Source organism: Nylanderia fulva, unplaced genomic scaffold (assembly GCF_048542155.1).
Source record: "Nylanderia fulva isolate GAGA-0341 unplaced genomic scaffold, ASM4854215v1 Scaffold16, whole genome shotgun sequence".
NCBI classification, from domain to species: domain Eukaryota; kingdom Metazoa; phylum Arthropoda; class Insecta; order Hymenoptera; family Formicidae; genus Nylanderia; species Nylanderia fulva.
Window position 1 is genome coordinate 2570444 of NW_028189835.1, and position 16527 is coordinate 2586970.

The window sequence follows — 16527 nt, forward strand, 5'->3', positions numbered from 1 at the left end:
CATCATCTTTTTTGAAACTCTATTCACTCTAATAGTTTTACCAAAAATTCCTCTAAATATCAAAGTATATTTGAGATAGATATAAATTAAATCCACACTGGAAATAAAATTTATTGAATTCGAATAAGTATTTATTTCTGCCAAATAAATCATTTATTGGAAACTAATAATATTGATTTGATGTAAAAAATATTTATTTGATGTAAGAAAAATCCTTTTCGAAACAAATAAATATTTATTCGTTTTAAATCAATGATTTATTAAAATAAATATTTAACGTAGTCATTTTTTTCAGTGTATTAAAATCCTTTTGAATTGTAAAAAAATTAAAGTCGAAAATAGGAATAAAATTTTGACTTTGGATTCGATTCGATCAAATAAATTATTTAACCGGATATATATTTACAATTTATATTTTGTAGACAAAAAACAAGACGCATCTGTTCGACAAAATTGATTGGGAAAATTGATTTTATATTTATTTATGGAGCTTATTTTTGCTCGATATAGAAACGCGAGCAAAAGGCGTGAAGGTGAGAGATTTTTTATACGGCTCGTTAAATGTAGCAAGTTATTAAATGGTCAAACACGTTTTTAAACGGCTCGAATTACAGCAGGCTGTAATTCGCGAATGCATGCATGCACACCCGGCATTACAGAAAATCGCGTCGCGGTTCGTTTAGCGGTACGCAACGATGCTCTCAAAGATATATAAAGTGTTGGCAAATTTTATCGCAAATAGAAAATGTGCAGCCAGGCCAGGCTGAAAACGGAGCAAATTGGGCAATGTGGGAAGGGAAAAATGTGCCCCCGGCTGTGTGTTGTTGTAAGCGTTTTAAATGCTTGGCTTTTCCTCTTGCAAAAAGCATTGAATAGAGAAATATATATTATTATTTAAATAATACCTTTTATTTACACATATTTTTTATATTTTATCGATCGACAAGCTAAGCTGGAAATCAAATTTTTATTTCTATATTCTTGTTAGCATACAGTTGGTCGTTATTTAAGGTAAGTTTCAGTCTACTTTCTATTTACAACACTCTGCCTATGTCGATAATTCAGTTCTCTCAAGCCTTGTAATATTGTTGTAATATTAGTATATCTACTGCAGGCATAATATCTACTAATAATAACTTGACTTAGAAGACAATTAACAGACAGGAATGATCGAAATTCAAGATTAAGCCGTAAAATTGTTGTAAAAAAAGAAACAAAGGTTTACATTTTTATTACATGTAATTTATGAATTTATTAATTAATTTACTTATTTACTCAAAATTATATTAATATTTAATTTAATACTTTTATTTAATATTAAATTTATAATTTAATTAGTAACATAGTGCAAGCTAATTAAAAAAGCTTTTAAGTTTATATTTCAAATATAAAAATTTTTTAATTTTCTGTTATTTAATGTTTTTCTTTAAAAAATTATTTTATTTAAAAAACTTTTTTAATTTTTGATATATGTGTAATACGTTTATGACACATAAATATATAAAGGAGCAAGGAATAATATGGAGAGACATGAAATAAATATAGTGATAAGAATATATGAAAATAAAAAATATATTATACAAAACTTAATTAAATATTCTATTTTCAAAATTTGTATTAGCAACAATAATATTAAATCGATAACATTCAAATAACAATTTCAATTAGGCACTAGTGATATAAGGTACATTGAATTGCTTTTCGTAGCAAACTACAAATTTTGATCATCACTTAGATCTTTCATAGCCAATAATTGCTAATTAATTGAAGAAAATTTCGGTATAAAATTTTCTTATCGTTTTTTATTAGCGAAATCTCGAATCAATTCGTCGTTGTAAACAAATGACATTTCTGTGGTCCATTTATAAACTCATATTTTTTGAGAAAAAAAATTAAAAATCTTATTTGACTTTATTCAATCTTATTATCGAAGTGATTTTGATAAAATAAAATTAAATTAAATTAAAATTAAAAAAAAAATAAAATAAAATTCTTTTATATTTCTTTAGAAAAAAATTTATCCCATAAAAAATTTATTTATTTTTACTTATAAATTATATTTATTAGATAAAAAATGTATTAATTAAAAAAAATTTTTTTTAATTTATTTTTAAATAAAGAGGCTTTTGAATATATTATAAAATATTGTATACTATACGTATAACAAAATCAAAATATAGTCTCGAGTGCAAAAGCGTACACATTACTTATTTTTACGACGGCTTGATTCAAGGTTGTGAATTGCTGAAGTGGATCGATTGTAAACATGTAATAAGGGGACTCGCAGTGTTATTTAGTCAGTAACCCTTGACTAAAGAGGTTTGAATGCTACGATAAGTGTGCTTTAAAGTGCGTTGATCGGTGCCTAAGCTCGTGTTGATCCTAATATATCATTACAAGATGTTTTTCTAGCAAAACGGGTATTTAATATGTAATTAAACAAATTTCTTTCACTATATATTAAATCTAAATATTCGTTATTTATACAACAGTATTATAGTAAAAAAATTCATGTAAGTGTACTTGCGCCAACTATCGTCTTACTTTCATTATATTATTCAACAATATTTTTCAACAACAATTTCAGAAATTTTCATTTCAATTAATTAAATATAAGATATACAAGGTGTAACGTTTTATTATAAGATATGTAACAAAGATATAGCAACTAAACTGCACAGAGAGAATTTATTCTTAGAATTTACCCTGAAAAGCATTCTAATCGTGGGTCAATGTGGCATTGGAAGAATTTCATAATCGTTTCTCTGATTAATATTTATTTTAATAAAATTATAATTTTATTAAATTTATTAAATAAAAAAATTATTATATTAAATATTAATATAATACCACAATAAGATATAAAATATGTTCGATTAATTTTACTATGTATACATAATAAAATTTACTATGTATATATTAATATTTTTATTGCGATTAATCAAAAAAACTCTTATAAAATTCTTCCAATATTTTATTTGTTTCACGACTATCATAATTTTCAGGGTAAATTCTAAGAGAAAATTCTCTCCATGTGTAAAAAAAAAACATTTTTGATATCACTATCAATTAAAATCAATATCAATTAAAAAGTACGAATTTTCGTAACAAAATAAATATACAAACAAAATAAAATGATGAAATTTGCGTTACATTTCGAAGGAGGAATGAATCCTCCTCTATCGATTCATTTCTTGTATATAAATCCGAATAACGCAAGACGCATATAAAAAATCTCCTTCCTTGAGATACCTAAGGACGTCCTTGAGATGCCTCGTTACGCATTTCTACTATTGAAATCGCTATCGTGGATGATCGCGTTAATTCTCCACTTGAGTCGCGGTCAACTCGTCGTATTGCACCGACGGTACCATAGGCGGCTTGAAGCCGTACTCCATCTTGGACTGTCTGAAACTTCCGGGATACTGGGTATCCGGATGCCTGGATCGCCTCAGAGCTGCCGAGGACGAGGATGAGGACGAAGAAGACTGCGACTTGCTCTGCGAGGTCTTCCGCGGCGGCGTCGGACCCAGGTAATTATCGTCCTTGTTCTTCTCCACCAGGTTGTACACAATCTGGCGAAGCGGCACCGTCGTCTGATGGGGTCGCAGGACCACGTGGTTGCTGTACTTCCTCGGCAGAATCATCAGCTTGACGTCGCTGAAGGGGACGTAGCCTTTGCCAACATCGATGTTGTAATCGTACGTCAAAGGTCTTCCATAGGGAGGAATGGAAGAACTATAAAACCGCGAGGTATTTCCCTCATTTTGCGACTCGGAGTCACGAAGGGGTTTTCCGGAAGTCGGAGACTTAAGTCGATATTTTCCAGGTACATCGTTGATCTTCGAGCTGTCAAGCAGGTCGACGGGTCTCTCCGCGTCCGAGCGATAGGGTCGAGACCCCGCGGATGACCTTGACGGGGTCGCCGGCTTCTCCTGGGTCGTCGAAGCCTGCTGGAGTCGCAGCTGATACGACGGGACAGGCTGCACCAGAACTCGCTGCACCGTGTACGGAACTCTTCTCTCGATCACGTGGACCGGATAGACAGACTGGGGCAAGCGTATCATCTGCTTCTCGAGCATCGGTACCTGCACGTGCATCTGCGGATACGCCTGGGGAACCGTCACCGGCACCTGGACCCGCTTCTCGACCACCCGTTCCACCGGATACGGCACCTTCCTCTCGATCAGCTTCTCGATCTCGATCGGATGCGGCACGTGGACCGTCTTCTCGATGATCTTCTCGATCGGGAAGGGCCGAGGGATCGGTACCACGAAGCCGTTGTCCACGGAGCCCTCGGGGATGATCTTGAGAAGGAGCTGCTGAGGCGACGCTTCCGGTCGTCTTATCTCCGAGGTGCGAAACTGGTGATCGGTAATCGGTTGCTGCTGATCGGATCGATAGATTTCGCTCGCCGATTCCTGCCTCGAAGTGCCTCCATAGGTGAGAAGCTTGGCAGCGTGCGCCGACACGTCGTCCTTGAAATTGTGCCGCACATCGGACTGATCGTACGACGTCTCCTCGAACTGATTCGGCACCAGCAGAACCGGATGATGCACGTCATTGTACTTGTAGGACTGCGATTCTACGGGAGTTTGCTCACCCGACGACGACGAGTATTCGGTGATGACAGCTGAGGTTGTTGCTTTACCAAGGGCATCGTCCTCGAGGGAGTTGTATCGGTTTCGGGTGAGCTTCATCTGCTCCGGAAGCTGCGCCTTGACGACGTTCGGCTCGTTACCTGGAAAACGGAAATGCCCGACACATCAACGCATTATGTGATGTCTGTCTGCAGTCTTCTTTCGCGGGTGAAACCTGGCAATTTGTCGCGTGCTCCGAGGCGTAAAATTATTATTACGCACAGCATACTCGGCATTATTAATTCGACGTGTTGCGTGTTATAACTAATTGTAAGTCGGAGCTTGCGTAATACATACACATATATATATATCGTCGACTCTCATCCATAAATTATTAATGAAAGTTAATACTTCTTCGTGCGGTTTTTTAACTTTACGTGAACTGAATAGCGCGATAGCTACATTGAACAAAATTGTTTAACTTGACTAAACCTTTCAATTATATTACTATTTGTAATAATATGTGTATAAATATGTTATATTTAATTTAAATATTTTTATATTTTCAATTAGCAAAATAATATTTAGGTAAATATTCAGTCAAGTTAACAAATTTTTTTTCTTATAATTTACCCTGAAAATTATAATAATCGTGGGACAATATTAGTATTGAAAGAATTTTATAAGATTTTCTCTGATTAATATTTTTATCGCAATAAAAAATATTAATATTTACCGCAATAAGATGTAAGATATGTTGGATTAATTTTACTATGTACAAAAACATATTTTTTATTGTCGTAAATATTAATCAGAGAAAATTGAAAGATTTATTAATCAGAAAAAAACTCTTAGAAAATTAGTCCAATACCATATTGTCCCACGATTATCAATCATTATTTACAGAGTAAATTCTAAGAGAAAATTCTCTCTTCGTGTATCTATACAATTTCAAATTAAAAAAAAATAATTTTAATTTTCTTGCCATTTTGTTGGCCCACAAAAAAAACGTTATGGAATAAATAAGAAATCAAATCATCGATATTAAAGCAAAGAGATCCAACAATGTAATAATTTGACATTACCTCGATAGGCATCGTAATTCATCCGTGATTCCGATTGTTCATCCTGACCGTACGGCTGATTGGCTCTCCCGATATTATTCGACTCGATGACACCGAGATTGGAGGTCTGCTGGATGTACACCGGAGGATAATGGATCTCGTGCACGGGTGCGGTATGGAAAATTTCGACCGACTTCTGAATCTCGACGGAATTCTCAGGTACCTTCTGCACGACAGTCTCAACCGACTCAGCCTTCTCTCCTTCTCTCTCGTCCTTATAATCGACCCGCGATCGATTCTCGACGTCGCTCTCGACTAACTTTTTATCCACCGTCGACAGACGCTGCAGCTCGTCCTGGAGGTAGTCCTGAGCGTAATCCTTGCTATCCGTCGCGGCGGATTGCTCGTTGTCATTCGTCAAACTGGTCTCATCGGCGTTCACCAGGGCGATCCCCACCTGGAGAGGGTTCAACATGATCGAGGACGTCGCTATGTCATCGTCGTTGAGAGGAATCGACGATTGGGAGCCTTCGGCGTAGCTTCCTGGCGCGATTTCAACGTTCTCAGCCGACCTGAACGGCAACGACACCTCGGCCGCTTCGTCAGGATAATCAACCGGAGTCTCTTTGCTAGCCAGATCAGCTACGACGATGGGACCCGAAAACTTGACCGGCTGCAACGAGGGACTGATTTCCACGGACGTCGACGAGGACACTCGCACGACGCTCTTTTTGACAGGTCCTTCCGCAGTTTCTTCATCCGTACCGTTGTCGTAAGCTCGGGACGACCTTGCTCGTGGAGGCTGAGGATCTTCAGGTACGACGTTATTTTCCTCTAGGATCGAAGAAGCGACATTAGTCGATGCCGAGGATTCTCCCATACTTTCAATAGAATTGACCACTTTGTTCTCTTTTTTTTCCTCAGGTACTTTGGATCCAATCACTTCGGAATCGTCCTTGGAAGATGACCTTGGAAGATGACCTTCATCCGCCATGTCGTGCTCTTTCTTCAACGCGAACACGTAAGGTTCCGACGTCACCGTCACGTAAGATCGAAGCGGCGACGCGGTGCTACCGGAAACGACGTGGGACTTCCGGAAACTCGCGTAGCCGTCGTCCTTCCGAGGTTTAGTTCTGCCTCTCGGATGATCTTGCCAGACCTTCTGGCCAAAACTGCCGGCATTCTCGACGAGGAGGATCTGCTCTTCGGGGACGGCGTATCCTGACTCGCGACTCCGCTCTTGAAACGGATATCCGTCGATCGTTTCGGCGACCGGCGTCGCGTAAATGGCCTCCGAAGTGGGAGAAACGTCAAACGAGCCCTTCGCGTCAGCTGATCCTCTCGAACCGACGTCAGGATGATGACGATGATCCCCGGTGATCTCGAAACTTCTCGCTTCCACATCTGCTCGCTTCTCCGGCAAATCACGAAGCTCCGTGTAATCTACAGCCTGAAAAATATGAGTCGGTCGTAAAGGGGTCGTCCAGAAAATTTGCGGTTGTACTCGGGATAATTTCGCCGCGAAAGCTACCTTGAGAAATTGCGGAACTGCGCTCCTGGGAGAATCCTATGGGAACATTAATCATACGTCAGCCAAGTGTTCCGCGGAATATGTATAATTTTATGAAAGGATTCGGTGAAAAAGAATATTTCAATCAAATCCTACATTCGTCGCAATTTATATAACTTACAATTAGCATCAATTATTGTTTTCTCCTCAAACTGAATAAATTTATCGAGAGCTCACATTCGAACGATTACCTCGAAAATAAAAATTTTATATAAATATACACGGTGTTTAAAAATATCGACATGTTTATATATCTACGTATATATTATATTTGCACAAAACATAGCGCAATGAGGAGGTTGAAATTAAATAAGAGGCTTAATGAGAGATTAGACGAGAGATTAGAAATCGATAATAAAACGTGCCGTATCGAGCTAGAAATTAGCAGCAAGAGCTGCGTTAAATACTGTTTTATATATATAAATCGTTACTTCCCTTTCACTCTTCCGGGCTCTTTAAACGCGGATTACGACGGGGATTTATTCAGGAGAAACGAAATATCATCGAAATCACCCGATATATATATATATATATATATATATATATATATATAATGCACACAAGAATTATTGTCCCGCTCATTTCCGCAATTATTATCTTTATATAAGAATATTAAAATAACATAAAAAATAGATATCTCGAGCGATATCTTGTTAAGTTCTTTCCTCTTGCATTAAAGTCACTCGTTATCCGTTTAGGTGTCTCTTCGCATCGGCACTCATCGGAAACTCATCTCGATCGCATCCAGACGCCGTGGATTTCCAAATGGAGCAAATCGCGGTGACCCAGAAGATATTTTGTAGAGGAAGAGAGGCGCAAAAATATCAATGATGGAGTATCATCGAGTATCGAGAGGCCAACAATGTCGGCACACTTTTTCGCGAGCGAAGAAAGGAACGAAAAATAAATTCTCGCCGGCGAAATCTGCATGCGTTCCACTTTGCGTAAGTAAATCTACATTATTAAGATTACGTTACATTATTAAAATTAGCGGCCGCTATGATTACGGTGTTTTATAAAGGATTATCGCGTACAGCGAGACATGGAAGTATTCATTATGGGCGACCGCACAGAGGCGATATTTGCTTCTTCTCCTTGGAATCGGTAAAAAAGATCAAGCATTTGCTCTTCTTTGATAAATAAACATTAAAATTTGCATATTTAATATATAAATAAAAAAAAACTAATGATGCTTCCTTCTAGAAAAAATCCTGCGGACACCCATGGTGCTCATTATCGAATCCGGCAGTAAATTTTCTTTCGGAAAAAAGAGTCCACAAGGAAAGTAGATAACGTTTCGCTTCCTCGGGAAAGCAAAAAGAATTGGCTAGTTAATGCCCCGTCATCGGAGAGAGAAGTAGCCGGTTCTGGAAAAGAAGTGCCGGCGATATACGGGACACACCCCGTGAAGATGAAGAATTCCTCGGCGTCTCCCGTCACGGGGAGATCGAAAATAACGCGTCTTGGATGAGAGAAAGGTGCAGTTACGGTACCCGCCGCATTCGCGAGCTCCCTTTCTCCGGTATATATATCGTCCGACGAGGCTTGAGAAGATAGATGAGGAGAAACGGGGAGAAGAGATGCCGGCATTCTTGCACCACGCGCGCAAAAGAAAAACCAGTGAGAGTCGCCAGTAAATCCCGTGGATGGGTCCAGCGAGAAGGGGTACAACTTGATATATGTCCTCAATCATCTCGTCTCGCCGACTGGTCCTTTACTTTCCCTTTACTTTACTGCCGAAAGCCCCGCCATATTTCTCTTTCCTTTGCGGAGCATATATGGCCACGTATGATTTTAATTGAGGGATTCGATGCATAGCAGAGAGAGAGAGAGATATCAATTCGCAAACCGCATTTCTCTCAGATCTAATTAATCGTGAATTTTTGATCAATTTTGCAATAATAATTGCAGTTGTCAATATCATTTCTAAGAAGGAATTTCAGTTTTTTAACAGCTGTTCGAATAAACATTAAGGAAGATTTGCTGGGAAACTACATAGAAGTAGATGATAAGATTTTGTTGTTTCTTTACATTTTAGAGCTTATAATTAGATTGATAGCTTTTATGCGGTGTACACTGTAAAAAAGTATGTAAAATTACGTAAATAATAAGTAGAAAATTGCATGATAAATAATGAAAATGTATTACATATTTTTTACAGTGATATACTCTTTTTCAGAAGAAAATTATATCATTATATATTACATGGAGATATAATTGTAGCATCATTTTGTGCATTTCTTCCGAGATATTCCAAGTCGTCTTTTATATGTGACCTGATTTGAATAATGTTTTCATCATCAACGCGTGCTCTGGAAAAGGCGGGAATTTTTTGCACGTGTTGCGGATCTGTAATAGCGCATGGCTGCGTAAATATTACGGATAAATCAAGACATAACTGACTGCGTATTTACCGTTTGCCTCGTCCGACACGGATATAGAGAGAAGTGGTGCATTGAAATAAATAATAATAACGAAGGAGCGCTACTTCGAGTATAGCAGCAGATATGAAATACCAATAAAGAAACGATTGTAATTTGTTCGAAGGCGAATAGTTTTCTACAAATGAAGAACGAGCGCAGCTTCACCTTTCCAATTTCGTACATGATTGATACATATATATATATATATGAAAACATGTCGAAAACAACTTTCTCCGCACATTGTTTCGCCGTCGTAAGGGAATAAATATCGACGAGAACCCGCCATTATATCGAACAATAATCTTGTTTCAAATATTCAAAGGAATGCGCTCTCGACGATAAGTGCATAAGTGCTTCAATTTGTTTGTTCACCTCGAGACCTTTCTATCGAAATTAAATTAGGGGATTCGATGCAATGCAAAATAATTTAATATATAATTATTTTTTAAATTTAATAAAATTAAAAATTCATTATCGTTTAAATATGATAATATATATATTAAAGGGAAAATTAAGTAGAGTTTAAGAAGAAACTTCATACTTTTTATTTATTTCATTTCATTAATATTGTAATTAATTTTTTTATAATATTTATTAATTTTCATAATAATATTATAATTTTGAATTCCATATTAATGATTAATATTTAAATCCCGTTTAAGAAGAGACAATTGACGTTGATCGAAATTGAAATTTTCTCAATCCCTTCGCGGCACGTCAATCGATTCGTCTCCCATGAGTTGCGTGTCATTGTATAACGTGACATTTGCGGCGCCGCGCCGGTGCATCCCCGCATATCGAAACAACATCGGCAATCACCATAACGGGGGAAACGAATTTAACGTCCGCGTATATATAGTATGTGTGCATGGGCACTTTCACTGAAGTGAGTTTCCTTTTTAACGCGCGAAGAAAATGCGTGCGCGCGCTCTCCTCCGCGTGTCACGTCGTCACGTCGCGTATTCCACCTTGTCCGTGACTCTCTTAATTCAGCCGTCTTTTTTAATTCAGCGCCCCGGGTATTTGTCTAGCCTTGCGTCAATTTCACTTGCTGGGATGCACTATAATGTGCCCCGCGATTAATTCGCTCGCGCTGGGACTCGCGCTTTTACACGTCACGTGGAATCACGTGGAATCACATTTTCACCGTTTATTCCTAAACGGTATAAACGCTGTTTTACTTTGCGTGACAAAGGAAATTCAGGGAACTCACTGCACGAAAGAGTATTCACCTTTAATCAAAGCGAATCGGAGATCGCTTTTATGCGTGAGAAAAAAATATTTCAGTAAAAAAATACTCGGAAGTAAATTTACATTTTATTGCAACTTTTATTACAGTTTATTTAAGAAATGTACATTTCTTCTTGTGTTATAGATTGTAATTTTCAATTTATGAGAAAATTAATAATTTTATCTATATTTTATTAAATTATACACGCATAAATAGATTTTTTTATTGCATGTTGCTGCGCGAATAAAGAGTATTCACCTTTAATCAAAGCAAATCGAAGATCGCTTTCATGCACGATCAAAAAGAAATAATATTTAGATAAAAAAGTACTCGGAAGTAAATTTACATTTTATTGCAATTTTACTGTAGTTTATTACATTTCCTGTTATAGATTATTATTTTCAATTTATGAGAAAATTAATAATTTTATCTATACTTTTATTAAATCATGCACGGAAAAATAGATTTTAATTTTTTAAGAATTTTATAAGGCTTAAAGAACTCGCATATTTTTTAATTTTTTTTTATTCTTTTTTTGTGATGTAATTTTTTATTAGGTTTTATTTGAAGTTTTATAGATTTGTTATACATTTTTTTCTTCTACACAATATTTTCCTGCATCTTTATATATAAATATAGAATTAATTAAAAAAGTATATAAGAACATTATAATATATACAATATTTAGCTAAATAATTTGAGCTTTCTACCGGCAAGTTCTTGCTATATAAAATGCAAACGAAAGTTCTGACACGAAAATGTGAAAATTCGCAGTATGCAAATGAAAAATGTACGCGAAGCTATTCGACTTTCTTGAGACTACCGTTTTCTCCAGGTCGGTTAAATTCCAAAATATCAGTTACATCGGCGTAACTTCCTCTAATTTTAAGAGAAAGTATATAAAGTATACACTTCTTTCCATATATATTTATATTAATATAATATTCGAATCATCCCATTATTCATACACGGTACATTTAAAATTTATATTCTCTTCCGTAATATAACTTTACATTATTACAGTACCGTAAACTAATTAATGCGATTTGCACACAGGTGCGAATAACGTGAGAATGATTACACGCTTGCTGCCTTTTTTTCCGACTCTGTTCGCGCTTCAGGATAGCCGATTTGAACAAGGTGCGGGATAATCTCGTGGTCGAACGATTCCCATTAAATGTTCCAAGTAGAATTACATGCACGATTATATTTTGCGAGTGAAGAAATCCGGAAGCAACCGGGGGACCGGCGACATTCATCCGGTCTGTGTGTCCCACCAGCTCCCAGCTGTAATTTTATCTCGGCCCGTCGCGCCTATACGTAAAGTAGCACTTGAATGACGCGCCGCAAGTAGATCGAGGTTAAAGATTTCTATGCCCCAAGGTTAAGGATGTTTGTAAGCATCTCGGTTCTCTCATCAAGCTCCTAGGGCCTCCGACGAGGCCGCCCGAAGCTATCAACTGTCGCGCGCGCTCGAAAAAAGAAGAAATTTTTTTCGACCACTTTCATTCGCGTGTATCCGTCAGGTCTCTCTTTCTTTTCTCCGATTTATGTCAGAACTGTCGAACCTAGATCGTATTTTGGACCATATGCTTCCTCGTCATTTATTTTAAAATCGCCTTGATTGATTTTATATTATCAAGCGCTTTAACCCGAATATATCAATTTGATGAAGATGAAGATGTAGAATGTAGATCGAAATTTATGGATCTTTTTTTCTAAAAGTTTGTGTTAGTAATAAATGGATTGGTTACTTTTTACTTCAATTTATTTGTAATCGAAGAGAAAAATTATAATTGCGACTCTATACTTCTTTGTTATATGCTGTATTGTTATAGATAATGAAATGTTAAATGATGCATGTCGATAAACTTTATGCAATTCGCATTAACGAGATGCAATGTTCTATACTGTAAGTTATTTTTCTAAATGTGAAAAATAATTTTTTTATTTACCTTTTCATCACTTAAATTTGCGACGTTGGGTACCGAAAATGCTGTTATTGTTGCCGCCCATATGACAAGAGCAACCTGTAAAAAGAACAAATATGATGCACCTTTTATGCAATAATGAATTTTACCTATATATTTTGATATAATTTAAAATTAACATACAAATTTTATTCATTATTTTAGAGTTAAAATTTAATTAAAAATATTAATGAAATATAATTAAATATATTTTCAATCTACTATGTATTTTGATTATTTAAAATTAATTAAAAAATTGTATTCGTCATCATTTTAAATTCAATTATATTTATTATGTATAATTATATATTTATTATTATTCAATTATTATTTATAATATATATTTTGATGTAATTAAAAATGGATAGAAAAATATTATTCATCATTATTTCTTAAATGCAATTAAATATATTTTACTGTATTTTTACAATAGGATAATTTTATGTAAATTTTTTTCGTATTCCACTTATAATAGGATACGTCATAAATTTTCTTCGCTCAGTGCAATTAAAAATATTAATTCAGTATATGTCTATTTCAGATGCAAACAATGGGACGTGAAGAGGAGCCAGTGAAACGCGGAAGAAAAATGCACGCATGCAAATCCGATGAAACTCACAGCGTAGAGTCGCATATCTCCTGCTTTAATGATGCATTTAACGAGCGATAGTCCTCTTCCTGTCTTCCCGCCGCCGATTTCCGGGGTGTTCTCCCTTAGGCGCGCGCCGATCTGCCTGCGGGACGTCCGTCACTAATCCGAAGTGTGCACGACGCAACGAGGCAGAGTGTACTACTTGATCCCGACGTGATACAGTTGACTTAAGCCGAAGCTCCAGTTATCCCCACGCGAGAGAACGAAGACGCCGCTTACAGCAAGCCAAGCCACCTACAAAATCCCTCCAGCATCCTCGTCGTTCACCGTCTCCCGGAGGAAACCGGGAGGGGGAAGAGAACCCGGAGAACAGATGAGAGCAAAGAGGGAACCAAGTGGTGTACAAACTCAGGAGGGTAAATGCAGAGAATTTACCCTGAAAATCATGATAGTCGTGAAACAAATATAATATTGGAAGAATTTTATAAGAGTTTTTCTGATTAATATCACAATAAAAAATATTAATATATGTATACATAGTAAATTTTATTATGTACATAGTAAAATTAATCAAACCTATATTTTATATCTTATTGTGATATTATATTAATATTTAATATAATAATTCTTTTTATTATAATTTAATAAAATATAATTATAATATTTAATAAATTTAATAAAATTGTAATAATTTTATTAAAATAAATATATATAGATATTAATATTTTTTATTGTGGTAAAAATATTAATCAGAGAATATTAGAATTTACCCCGAAAATCATGATAGTCGTGAAACAAATATAATATTGGAAGAATTTTATAAGAGTTTTTATGATTAATATCACAATAAAAAATATTAATATATACATAGTAAAATTAATCAAACCTATATTTTATATCTTATTGTAATATTATATTAATATTTAATATAATAATTCTTTTTATTATAATTTAATAAAATATAACTATAATATTTAATAAATTTAATAAAATTGTAATAATTTTATTAAAATAAATATATATAGATATTAATATTTTTTATTGTGGTAAAAATATCAATCAGAGAAACTCTTATAAAATTCTTCCGTGGAAAATTAATTTCTCTGGATGCCTGAAAGCAGGAATTACTCCTTAATCTTTAGGCAGACCCTCTGCGATCTTTCATTTTCTACGAGTCCCTTGAAAATGCGATATTCTGCGCGTTTGCGTGTGAGAAAGTTTGACGTTATTTCGAAAGATAAAGTTAACAATGCTTTTTTTCCCTTACGGAAAAATTATAACACGCCAGATATAATCTGGCTTTTATTGTCTTACGTTCAACAGTAGCGGAACGCGAGGTCGTGAAAGTGACATTGGCCGCATGTGGAAGGGGATTTTAATGACTTCTCTTCTCAATTTTTTCCTCCTTCATTCTCAAATATTGTGCGTCTCGTTATACTTACGACGCTCAATTTCACCGGAGTAATTAAATTGATTTTAGAGTAATTTCGACAGAAAAGAGATAAAAAAAATTGTCCGTCGACATGCCAAAGAAAAAAGTTAAATAAGTGTAAAGAAGAAATTACATTAGACATATATACCTTATAAAAGAAAAACGTTATTTCGAGATAGAAAATTATGAATATTAATATTTATAATATTAATATTCCTTCGCTCTTTTCAAAATTCGTTACTTGAATTTAAAGTAAAATTTAACAATAAGATCACAATTAGATACAGAGAGAAGTTATTCTATGTACTAAAAATATGTATATTTAAATATGTAATATTTTTTAGCTTATAAAGTAATAAAATGTCGCCTATTATGGAAAGATAATATTAAGACAGGCAAATGATTAAAAAAACGAAGCTATAAATCGTTTATAAGGTACATTATACTTTTTCTCCGTTTCACTTTTGCATGCGTGAATTCCTTAAATACTTTAAATTAGAGTATGAAAGCCATTCGATATTGTCTGGAAAAGAAAGTTTGGATTCTCATTCACAGTTACGACGTTTAGTTTGCCAAACATTTCTTCGGATATATCTTCAATTTAAATCCATCAAACTACTTGTACAATTTTCGACAAATTTAGAACAGAATTTTATGTATATAACAACTTTATTTATTCTCGTAATAATACAAAAGAAGTAAAAGAAAAAATATGCTTTTATCAGAATTCACATATTATTAGATTTCTGAATTGTTGTTATTATAGTTATAAATCGAAGTAAAACACCAACAAATTATCAACATTACGAACAACCGTAAAATATGGTGTTCCCGCTTCACCGTAGCTTTCGTTTTGCCATAGAAAGAACCGCCAATTCTACTCTCATTCCTTCATTTTCCTCTCTGGTTTTCCCCTATCCCATATGCGGCAAGTTGTATTCCACGAAATGAGAACATGCGAATATTTAATTAATATACCAGCATCATCGTTCAGATTCACGTTTAGTATTTCCCAACTTTAACCGTTAACCGGAACTATGCACTTTTCCCGTTTATTTTTCGCGCAAAACAGTTATAAACGAGTTATAATACTGGGAAAGAAGAATAATCGTGATTTCTTGCCGACAAAAAAACCGATGCAACACACGTGTGGAAAACGAACATTTTTTTCATGAAAAAAAATCGCATTTTAATTAATACAAAATTTGTTCAATAAATGTAGATCACAGACGAAACTTTATTATAGTTTTTCTTATTAATATTATTACAAAAAATGCATTATTCTCTTTTCCCAGTATATTTATAAAAAAATTAAAAAATAGAAAAAAATTAATATCTGCTATAAGTACTCTTCAGAATTATAATTGTAATAATTATTTAAAAATAATAATGTTATCAATTTAAGGAACAATTGTAAAAGTCAATTATATTAATGTAATTAATATAATATATATAATATATATTAATATATATATATATATATATATATATGCATATAAATAATAAATATAATATAATATATATTTTATTGACTGTTCCACCGCGCTATTATTTCAATTGAAATAATAGCGGTGGACCGACACGGTATTTTCGTAGCCTGCATTATCAGCTGTCGATAATGGAGGACTCTGTAATTCATATGTCGGTAAAGTAGTTTCCCGCTGT

The 16527-nt window shown here is 34.7% G+C and overlaps 1 protein-coding gene across 1 annotated transcript; it reads right to left on the minus strand.

Moving 5' to 3' along the window:
* Positions 1 to 1554: 1554 nt before the first annotated feature.
* Positions 1555 to 13680, minus strand: LOC114940457 (uncharacterized). The gene is made up of 4 exons (XM_029315161.2): positions 13458 to 13680; positions 12824 to 12898; positions 5666 to 7094; positions 1555 to 4741 (listed from the first exon to the last, which is right to left on the minus strand). The coding sequence occupies exons 1-4, from the start codon at positions 13470 to 13472 to the stop codon at positions 3321 to 3323; spliced, it is 2940 nt and encodes a 979-aa protein (XP_029170994.2). The 5' UTR covers positions 13473 to 13680; the 3' UTR covers positions 1555 to 3320.
* Positions 13681 to 16527: the final 2847 nt, after the last annotated feature.